The sequence below is a fragment of the Scardinius erythrophthalmus genome, assembly GCF_964197995.2.
Source record: "Scardinius erythrophthalmus genome assembly, chromosome: 15".
Lineage (NCBI taxonomy): Eukaryota > Metazoa > Chordata > Actinopteri > Cypriniformes > Leuciscidae > Scardinius > Scardinius erythrophthalmus.
In genome coordinates this window covers 30,473,425-30,485,070 of record NC_138235.1, presented here as the reverse complement: position 1 = coordinate 30,485,070, position 11,646 = coordinate 30,473,425, and the positions used below count along the sequence as shown (strand labels likewise).

Here is an 11,646-nt window from a genome sequence, read left to right as displayed (position 1 = left end):
CATGGATACAAAAATGTTAATCATTTGTTAATTTTATATAAATTCTTCTTCCCTTTCACAGATTATGTGATAAAGCAGTCTTCAAATACTTTAGGATCTGAACCACAAACCCCCACTTGCGGAAAATGCGAGTTCTGCTCGAAGTGATTGTCCACTTGAAGATGAAGATGTGACATTCGAACTCTTCTGTTTCTTTGGTTCATCCTTCTGTAGGCCTAAGTTTACAAACAATGCATTATTCACTTCTGCATATTGTTTTTCTGCAACTTTGTGATGCTTATTTTTTTAGTGATGCAATATTCATAGTATACTTTTCAGTAACAGAAATGTTCTACAAAAAAATTATTAAATAAATATATATTAAATATATTAAATCATTTTTGCACTTTTAAATGTACCATTTTGAATACTGAAAAAAACAGCTTAATAAACTAGTAGTATAATGCTAATACATTTCTAATGAGCTCAAATGCTATTGAAATGTTCTTGAAGCACATTAAAATGAAGCTTCAAATATATTCTAACTGTAGTTTAAGAAGTATGAGTATATTGTGAATAGCTTAAAATTGAAATACACTTTTTATACTTGAAGTTGTCTCAAAATAATACATTTAATATGCACTTAGTAAAGTATAATTTAAATATATTAAGAATGTCCAAATTTAAATGTAGGCTACTTCCTTTTCGTCTGGGTTCTCATTTGTTGACACATGATCAATAATAATTACATATTCATTATAATCTTTAATTTATTTTAAGATGAACCCCATATTTCAATTTATTGTTTTGTTTGGTCTTGCTGGGGAATAAATGAAAAGACCAAAAACTCTTAGCGTGCATCTGACATCTATAATTTAGCCCGTTTTCATTTAAAACACACAAAACATATCAAATAAATTTATGTGGTAGGATAATAACAATATTATTTACAGCTGTATGTCACTTCTAAATACTTATGGACACCCCGACATGGATCAGAGAACTCAGAATTTGAAGCATTTAGGTGACAAGACTTCCTCCCATTGCACCTAAGATAGGGTAAAAAAACAGCAACCAAAAATATTATTTATTATTATTATTAACATAGCTTGCCTTGTGTATAATTCTGATGTCTATTTGTTTCAAATTTAAATTCAAATCATTTTTATGTCTATATATTCATTTGTTAAGTAGATATTTAAAACACAGGATAATGAATGACAAAATGTACAGTATAAGGGTGGGCGATATGACCAGAATCTTATATCGAAATACGATTAATTTTATTATTATAATAATTATATATAGTTATTTCTGCTTTAAATAAGGTTTGTATGATGTCAACATTGAACATTGAAATGTTATAATTCTCAGTACCAATTTTGATATCACGAAAACATTAAAACTAGCCCAAAAAAAACTAATTTAAAAAGTTAATGAAGACAAGTAGTCTTCACTATGTCAATTAAATACATTTATTACGCAAGTGATTCAGTCAAGAGCGGTGTATGATTTTCTTTGTTTTTGGTTGTTTGATTAACTAAATGACACAGATATGCTTTTCACACTTGAAATCACCCTGCAAGGTCATTCTAAACCCCGGGTTGCAAATCTATCTTGCTTCACGTTTCACACTGCTCATACTTTACCAGAAAGGGGTATACATATGAATCCTGGGTTTTCATACGGTAACGTTTCACACTGTACATTCCTAAACCCTGGGTAATGTTCTCATTTGCATATTTGCAGTGTTTGCAGAACGAAGCGCGCAAAGTGATTACATAAAGGCTCTAGCATGGGCATCCTCATATTACATACTGTATATCACATAGTAGGCTATAATGAAGTTTTTCAGAATGAACTTTTCGGACTGTAAAGGTAAAAATTTAACATTATTTTCTTCAATCCATTTCACTGTTTCCCGTCACCATTTGACATTTCCCATCAAACCCTGAAATGTAATAATAAATAAGCATCTAGTCGTAACATTCTAACACTGCATCGTTTCACACTGTACAAGTTTGGCACTTTAAGACCTCAGGTACTGTCCAAAATACTGACTCACATCTGATTTTTCTTTCAGCTGTTTACTTGCACTTATGACATAACCAACTGCATTTACATGCATACTTGCAGAGACTGGCATTTTAACTCATAAGTGTGTGTATTTGACTGTTCACGCACAATAAGCTACCAAAAAGAAATTAGTTCAGTACTCACTTGCTGTGTGACCAGTGGCTTTATGTGCCCATGCTTCTGGTGTGTGTGCACAAAATCTCTCAGACATCGCGTTGTGCATATCGAATTGAGTTCTTTTCGCTGCTTATTGCACTTGAATGGTTTAAAATCACTTATTTTAAGCCGCATCTCTTAAAATTAATCCAAATTATACACTTTTGTGGTAGCAAAGCACTACAATCAGATGAGCGTAACCGAGATAGACAATAATACAAATATCTAGTGGTTGACAAATTCCTACCAGTTTATCATGTCTACCAGTATATCATCCACCCCTAATTGTCCATTATGTATATTTTGCATAATGTTTTAAAATAGCTGAAGATTGAACATTTACGTGTGTGTGCGTGTTCTGATGTCTTAAGTGACTCTAGATGAAGTGTATCTGCTGCTGTACCTGGAACGCAGGCTGCTGGTCTGAGGAGAGTAACAGTGTGGTGTGGTTGCTAAATGATGAGGGCAGGTTACAAGATCTCGCCGTCCATAATTGGCATGATGAACAAAAATAGCACCAGTGTCTTTTGAAACAAAAACAGCACATTTTAAAACAGTAATTTATGCCACCATCCACTGTAGCTGGACTGATCTATTCAAATATTGTGGGCATGAGGACCTTATGGCTAAACAAAATGCTCTACCTTTTTTGATGCTACAGTATGAACTCAGCATAGAAAAAAAATACTTACAGAAAGAAAAGAGACCTTACCACAGACAATGACGCTTTGGGTATATTCACAGATTACACTTCTTACTAAAATAAGTTCGAGGAAAATGGGAACAGAGGTCAGTAATAATAACAGTAAAGACCAGTTCTAGATATGTAAAGAAAAGAAAACATTAAAGAATTTTTTTGATTAATAATCAACTTCAAAATCTAGGATGAAAATTATATGTATAAAACCACTGGCTTACTTGCTGGGATACATTCATAAGAAACATCCAGGTATTTATAAGTCCCAACACAAGGATCAGAGAAAACAGAGTTCACTGCAGGAACAGAACAGCTCTTACTTCCATCACACCTGATTCATGGACAGACAATGACAAATAGGCCTATAAGAATAGCTTTAATATACTATAGACAAAAATAATTACACTTGTAAAATTATGCATAAATTTTTTTTTGTTATCTGTTAATCCTACCGACTGGACATCGTATAGAGGGATGTTTCTCGGAAGCAGTGTGTATTTGAGATCTGATTAGCTGGTCTTCCACTAGCGCATGTTGTGCGATCAGTTCGCCCATAGTTGGCTTTAATGACCGTTATGAATCCAAAATCTGACACATTTAAAGAAAAAATAAAAGAAAAAATTAACATGTGAATTGTGGTAAAGTTTAAGCACATTGTACATGGTTAAATTCCAGGCTCAAGATCCCCTCCTGATCCTGTTCTACTGTCTTGCTTCTTGTCTATCTCGTAGTGTCCTATTTAGACACAAAAGGCCAAAACTATAACTTAAAAATGATTGAATTACTCACCACAGCTGAGGTACGCAGATCCTCCTTCACAGGCCTGTGTTATTTTTGCTTCTGTACCTGCAGAGGAAACATTCTGTTTAGGCGAAATGATATAAAATTACATGAAAAAATAAATTGCAATTTAATAGTGTCTTTTTTACTTAAAGAGACTAAATATTTGTCAACTGCCTTACCTTGTTGATACAGAAACAGCAACACTGAAAATCAAATATAGAAACAAATTGAAAAACTGAACATTTGAAATCATACTTGATTGGTTCTAAATCAGTAGGTCTACTTACAAGTGATCCAGCTTAGCTTTTGCACCAACATGTTGAATGTCTGAACAAAAGGAAAACTGAAAGGAGACACAAGTGCACACCGTATTTACAACAAACACACACCCACCATTATCGGTTTACTGTAGATAACAAATACGGAAAAAGAACCACATGAGGATATGATGACAAACAGGTGAATCGTTTATCGTTAACTTGATTGATTGTACTTTGCAAATGTTTTATGATTATATGGTATACTATTTTATTGTTTTGTTTTGAAGTTCAGTCACCTTTAGAACTTTTCTGGAAAATTTGTTCCTGTTGTGGGATTGCCTGATTTTGTGCATTTACACTCCTAGAGCTTTTATTCACTGTGTTCTGTGCTCATCTCGGACAGTCCAGTAAAGTGTTTCCCAATCCTGTTTCTGCAGACACACCCACGTTTTTGACGTATTTGTTGAATCTCTTTCTAATAAAACACGTGATGCAACTCATCAGCTTGCTTCCTGGTCACGTTAGCAGTCCGACTCGCAATGATTTTTATGCCTTTGCCTGTAAACTTTTTCATATTCTCTTTTCCTGGTCAAATAATCGCACTAGAACTACAGTATCAACAAGCAGACGCATTCTGGGATTGTTCTGTTGAAGTCGCTAAAACGCTTCATCTGGAGAGGGAAGAGAGGTTTACATGCACAGGCTCAGCTCTCACTGGCCTACGTCGGAGTTATATTAAAAATGCTTTGGCTCTTTCAAGCTTTATAATGGCAGTGAATGGCTGTTTCTGTCCATCAAGGTGCATCCATCCATGATAAAAGCGCTCCATACGGCTCTGGGAGGTTAATAAAAGCCTTCTGAAGCGAAGCAATTCGTGTAAGAAAAATATATATAAAACGTTATCGATTAAAATAACTAGCTTCCGGCAGACAGCCGTACGCATCGATTTACGGCGAAAGAGTAACCCTTGACCTGAAGCACAACGTAATGACGAATGCGGAAGCTCAGAGGATAGAGCAAAACAAAAGACCAGTCACGAATTAGAAGTCTAAAATTACAATTTTTAAAGAGAAATGTCGGAGGACCTTGAGTTTGTTGCCGAGCCCTGTTTGTTTGAACCACGAGAGGCGTCTAAACTTATGATACTCCTACATCCTACGTCATACATGCGTCACGGGTTACTCTTGTGGCACGAGTCGACTTGTAAGAATTATTTCTGGGCATTTTTATCTGTAGATAGTTTTGTGATATTTGGTAAGTCATAAACATAAGGGGCCCTATCTTGCACCCAGCGCAATTGACTTTGTTCACCGACGCATGTATCATTCCTATTTTGCACCCGCGCAAAGCGCGCTTTTCCCTTCACAGAAGCACGTCGCTAAACTAGGGAATGAACTTGCGCTCCCTGGGCGGTTCAGCGCAAAAAAGGAGGCGTGTTCCGGCGCAAACGTTCCCTCGTGGTATTTTGCAGGTTTAGAAAACAATTGCGCCACTAACCAGGAAAAAAAATAATTTAAAGTCAGTGGCGCGTCTACACTACACTCATCTACACAGAAGCAGCAGTTTTCATTTTTGCAAATCATACATTATTACGATAGATAGATAGATAGATAGATAGATAGATAGATAGATAGATAGATAGATAGATAGATAGATAGATAGATAGATAGATAGATAGATAGATAGATAGATAGATAGATAGATAGATAGATATACAGATAGATAGATAGACAATTTATTATAAAAGCATACATCTAGCTTACACATTTACCCAAATTATCATACGCCTTTTTAACCGAAGTTAATTTGGGTGGGTTTCTCCATCCCCAACGTCCCTGACGAGAGCGTTGCTCTCCTTGGCTGTGAACCTCTCCTGGCGCGCGCCTGGCAAATCCGCCGTTATGACAGGAATCCGCTTTAGAACAAGCGCGTCTGCTCTTAACCCATTTAATCCCAAATTTTTCCCAGAGATGAAATTTATGAGTTTGTGTGGTATTTGCAAGTATATTAAACAATCAATGTCAATAATGTAAAAAAATATTTGAAAAGTCCATGAAAATAAGAGTTTTATCTCTGGTCACAATTGTGACCGGTGGTAGAACACAGGGAGTCTAAGTCTATGGGGTATATAATAAATCAAAAATCTCCAGAAATTAGTTTGAAGACAGAATTAAATTGTTGAAGTGTTTATTCGATTAACAAATAGTTAAACATTGTCTGGCCCAGTTTAAAAAATTACAAAATAGCAATCCTATGCAGCAACATGGCACAAATATTTTAATTAAATTATGATGAAATAATAAATTATAGGAAATTGCTTAGAATTCAATCATTATAAATGATGCAAAATACTTAAAATTACAAAATGAAAAGAAAAAAACTTACAGAAATAAAATAATAAATTAAAATAAATTAAAATAAACAAATGATTAAAAATTAGCCTATGGTAGGAAACATGTAACAATGTCAAGGAACATGTAACAATTCATGAATAACAGGAAAGCATCACAAAAATTATCAATCAACAGTCACAACTGTGTGCTGGTGTGGAACTCATTATATATCACCGTCCTAAAGAAATAACAGTGGAATTATATATTTTTTTTTTTAAATCACAACTGTGTCCTGCCTACCTGTGTTTATCAGCCAGTGGGCAACACCATCAAACCTGGGTATATCAGTCACAGCAGCTGACATTGAGGATGGCCTCCCTTGTCCTTTTGGTGCAGTACCAAATATTTTCAGGAGACTTTGGGCAACTACTTGCTGAAATCCAAGGAGATCATAGTCACAATTCATGACATCTCTGTGGAACAGCCAACTGTTGACCACAGCACTGTGACCACAACTGTTGACCACAACCTGCAGGCATGTCATGCTTGAAGTTGCATCCACCTGGAACACCAGCTTGTTCAGCCAAACCCATCACTACACTGGGCCCATGACCTAACCCAGTCTCTGGAAGACAGAGCATATCCAGCTCCAGCAGCCATATCACCCTGTAGCCCAAGAGTGGTCTCCCACTGAAGCTAAGCAGGGCTGAGGCTGGTTAGTACCTGGATGGGAGGCCTCCTGAGAAAACCAGGAGTTGGTGCTGGAGGAGGTGTTAGTGAGGCCAGCAGGGGGCGCTCACCCTGTGGTCTGTGTCGGTCCTAACACCCCAGTGTAGTGATCGGGGACACTACTGGCAAAGAGGAACGTCCTTCGGGTGAGAATAACGGTGCTCAGAGAGTCACTCTGGGGTCATTAAAAATCCCAGAATGTCCTTCGAAAAACAGTAGGGGTTTAACCACGGCATCTTGGCCAAATTTGCCCCTTGGCCTCTGTCCATCATGGCCTTCTAATCATCCCCATATACTGACTGGCTTCATCACTGTCTCCTTTCCACCAGTAAGCTGGTGTGTGGTGGGTGTTCTGGGCCAATATGGCTGCCGTCGCATCATCCAAGTGGATGCTGCACATTGGTGGTGGTTGAGGAGATTCCCCCTTCCATATGTGAAGCGCTTAAAGTACCCAAGTGCTTTATAAATGTAACAAATTATTAATTATTATTATTATTATTAAGTAAATCCAAAACTTGACTTAAAGTCAGTCTGAAAGAGAGTTCATAAAAATAACACAGAATTACATATGGGGAACATAGACTCCCTGTGTTCTACCACCGGTCACTATTGTGACCGTCTTCATTTATCTGCAGTTTCACAACAGAATAAAGCATGTATTAATTTAATTTCAATGTGTATGTATAGGTAACCCTTTCATGATGATATGTGCAAAAAATGTATAAGCTATTCAAAAAGGAACTTAGTATTCTTACCTGTCCTTTCTGAGCTTTTATGTCATCCTTTCGTTAAGACGACAGTACCAAGAAATAAATGTGTGTGGTCACATAACCAAACAAACTAATCATGTTATACCTGCCATAAACTCTTATAGACATCTTACATTTTCATTATATATGAATATGTACTTCATAATATGAGTTACTTTTTAATTTCACACTAAAATATGCAAAGAAAAATTGTGGTCACAATTGTGACCAGTGGGATTAAATGGGTTAGGGAATGTAAAATGACGCTCTGATTGGTTTATTTCAAATTAAGCCCGAACCACACCTATGAATTGCTTCAGACCAACCCATTTTAGATTTGCGCCTAGTCATTTATCCCGCCGGGAAAATAGCAACAGCGCCAAGACCCGCCCACAAAGTTACTTGCGCTTTGCGCTTTGACACTTGCGTTTCAGATCGTTAAAATAGGGCCCCAGGTGTTTTGTGACTCAAGAAACCTCAAATGTATTTTATATTATTCTTCAGTATAGAGCATTCCTGATTATTTTTATGCATGTTTTGATCATATTTTAGATGTAATTTGCATATTTCAATTCAACATGTGCTTTTTACAATAAAGCAGCAGCAGCTTTGAAGAAGATGACATATTATGACAACTCTCTGAAGATTTTTAGCATGGTAATGGATTTGACAATGAAAGACCCAATGAAAGAAATGCGCTGCTGTATTTTCTGCCCTCGCATGAAAGACTCTTTCATGGAATAGCCTACTCTCTCCATCTTACATCTCCATCCATCGTGACCGAGCCAGGAGTCAAGGCCACGGAGGCAAAACCTCCATGACCCTCTGAGAGTCAAGGTCTGGTCTCGTCTATCCAATGGAAGGACTTACCCGACTACTCACCTTGGAATCTTACCTGTCTTCAGTCTGTCTTCATTTCATTCCATTACTTTGTCTGCACCGCTCACCAGTCAGCACCTGCAACAATCAGAGACCTGTGAATGCTAAAGCTAAGTGCAAACGTGCTACTTTGAATTCCATACCATACTCACCTGTTTACCACACTGCTTCATTGAACTTCCTGTGAATAGACACTGTTGTTTTACGTTGCATCTGAGTCTTCTCCTTCTGTTATTGTGACACAGAGAGCATAATAACTCAAAAATCCACTTTAAGCTTTTAACTTTTGTGGGTTTTTTTGTGTAATTCCAATGATTATGTTTTTTGAAATACACATAAAGATCAGTAATGACAATAACTTTTTTTTACTCGCACACCCATACACAATTGAACGTCACTTCCGAGTACTTATACGCTGTACCATGGATCAGAGAAGCATCTATGAAAAGACGTCATAATGGATATAGGACAGAATCAGCTTTAGCCACTTAATCAGAATCAGTTTGATAAATAATAGTGCAAGAAACATGGGGGAACAGAATCCGAAAACTAGCAATCCAGCTGTCAGAATCTGTTCCCCCACCCCCCGTGTCACGTTTCAATTCGTATTTTGATTGCTTCCTGTTTTCCTTTTCTTTTCCCGCCACTCCTAAGTTGCCATGGACACCTTGATTAGGAATTTCAGTTCAGCAGTTAGTCTAATTATTTCGTTTGTTTGGAATTACTTAAGCCTGTCTTTCACTTTGATGCGCTGTTCAGTCACAGTTGTTTTACTGCGCTCTAATTAAACTTTTGTTTGGAATATTATCTCCTGGACCTTCAGTTTGTTGTGCATACCACACACCGTAACAGATGACTGGCCCTACAAAAATGAACTGGGCTGAAGACAAGCTCCTCACAAATCTGCAATTACCCCAGGTTTACTCCAACCTTCAGCCCAGAGAAAGTTTCTGTAAGAAATTGTAGTCTGCCTCGACCCAGATTCCACTCCAAAATATATTTTAGAATGAGCTCATCCCCAAAATGGCTTAATTTTCATAGAGATGAAAGAAAGTCAAGTTATATTGTTTCTTCACCATTTGGATTGATCACATCCTGTCAATTGTAGAATGGTAATGGGTGTGGGACACTGAGAACTTTCTCAGACAATAGGGTATCACAACTTCATTAACATACAGATCACAGCTGTTGCAACAAGAGCAGAAGATAAAATGTTTAAGATTTGGATGTTCTGGGTTCATTCTGATGCTTGTGAACTCAAGGTGCTTCGTGTACCTTGCCACTGCTATGCTGTAATAAACTTCATTTTTGAGATCTTCGACGTCCACATAATTTTTTCTTACACTTCAGATCCCGAGATCAGCCCTACTGCTCCAGTTCCCGAGTGTTGCCACTTAACAAAATAAATCAATTGACACTGAACCACATTTTAGATTTGCTTTATTTTTTTTCCCTATTAATTCAATCAATTGTTAAAATTTTCTTTAAGATATTCAATACTTTGAACTGAATAGTTCAACAAATAACAGGTGATAATTTAGTATCACTTAACCTCCATCACAGGTAACACTACTCAAATTAGGGTTAATTAGTTAACATTAGTTAATTAACAAACATGAACTAACAATTAGCAATACATTTGTTTGAGTATTTTTCAGTATTTTTTTAATCTTTGTTAATGTTAGTTAATAAAAATACAGCTGTTCATTGTTTGTTCAAGTATCAGTGCATTACAGGTTTTCTGAATTGCTAAAACACATTTCTTGAAACTATCACTCACTTTCTCAAAACCTTAAACACAAAACCAAATTTTCACACCACATTCAGAGAACCTCTGGCTCTTCTGGCAAAATCAAACAATTGCCTCAAAACCATTTTATCTGTGCTCAAAATCAAACAATGCTTTCAGATCATACACACAGTGAGTAAATTTTATAAACTCTACAGATCATTTGTTAGACACTATATCAAAAAATGGAGAACATATAATCCAAAGCATGCAGTTACAGAAAAAAACAAAGTAAAAATAAAAGTATAGTAATGACAACTTATAGTGAGATGAATAAATTGTATACTGTATGTACTGCAAGTATAGTATTGTACTGAATATAGTATTTAATGTCTGTATATACCCACCTTGCATACTGTGAAAATACAGTGACCCAACTGCAAAAGCCAAAAGGTTACAGAAAAAAAACTTTAAATGAAAAGCATGTACAGTACACTCAAGTTTTTTTTTTTTTTTTTTTTTTTTTTGTGTGTGTTTTTTAGCAGTTTTGCAACTATAAAAGCAAGGTCAGTGAGAGAAATCCATTCTGCTTCAGCATCATGTCTTCATGTTGGGTCCAGCCAGAGGACTCTGTCCAAATCACAGACAATGTAATCTCAGCAGGTAAAAAGAAAAACCCAAAAGCCAGATCCAGCCTATTCTCCACACTTTGCTCTTTCTCATCCACATCCTCTTCTTTCCTCAATTTCTGCCTCTCTGAACTGACTTGTATTATGTACAGTTGGTTTGGTCACATTAGAATTAAGTGTGAACAATTTTGAGTCATTGTGTGTAATCGATGACAACTGTGTTGTAGCCTATAGTTGTGTTTAACTTTTTGCCTGCTTGTGTTTTAGCGTTTTGAAACATAAGTACATCACAGTGTGAAATGTGTTTTCACGAGTTCACACTTACAAATAAATCAGATAGAATAAATGCGTATTTGGTGTGCTGTCCGAGGAGAGGGCTCCGGTCTCGGTATTTGGCCCAAACCCAGAGTACTCCCCCGTATTCCTGGCTGTGAAAGAACAAGCCAAGAGTGAGGAGTCGGGGTGGTGGAGGGATGCTGAAAACTGTCAAGAAAGTTAGGTGAGTTGACAGAGTGAATATATATGCTTCCTCTCATGCTGATAGGGTAGACATGGTAATTGTTTGATGAGTTGATTGATTGATTGATTATTTGAACGTGCTCCTCCCGAACTTTGTTAATGAAACATCATTTAATGATTGAGAATGT

At 36.6% G+C, this 11,646-nt stretch overlaps 1 protein-coding gene across 1 annotated transcript; it reads right to left on the bottom strand.

Moving 5' to 3' along the window:
- Positions 1–922: 922 nt before the first annotated feature.
- Positions 923–6,828, bottom strand: LOC308703212 (L-rhamnose-binding lectin CSL3-like; the record flags this gene model as incomplete). Its single annotated transcript, XM_081386534.1, has 8 exons — positions 923–1,028; positions 2,615–2,735; positions 2,924–2,968; positions 3,130–3,239; positions 3,361–3,496; positions 3,698–3,754; positions 3,871–3,894; positions 6,585–6,828. The coding sequence occupies 8 exons, from the start codon at positions 6,826–6,828 to the stop codon at positions 923–925; spliced, it is 843 nt and encodes a 280-aa protein (XP_081242660.1).
- Between the last annotated feature and the right edge of the window lie 4,818 nt (positions 6,829–11,646).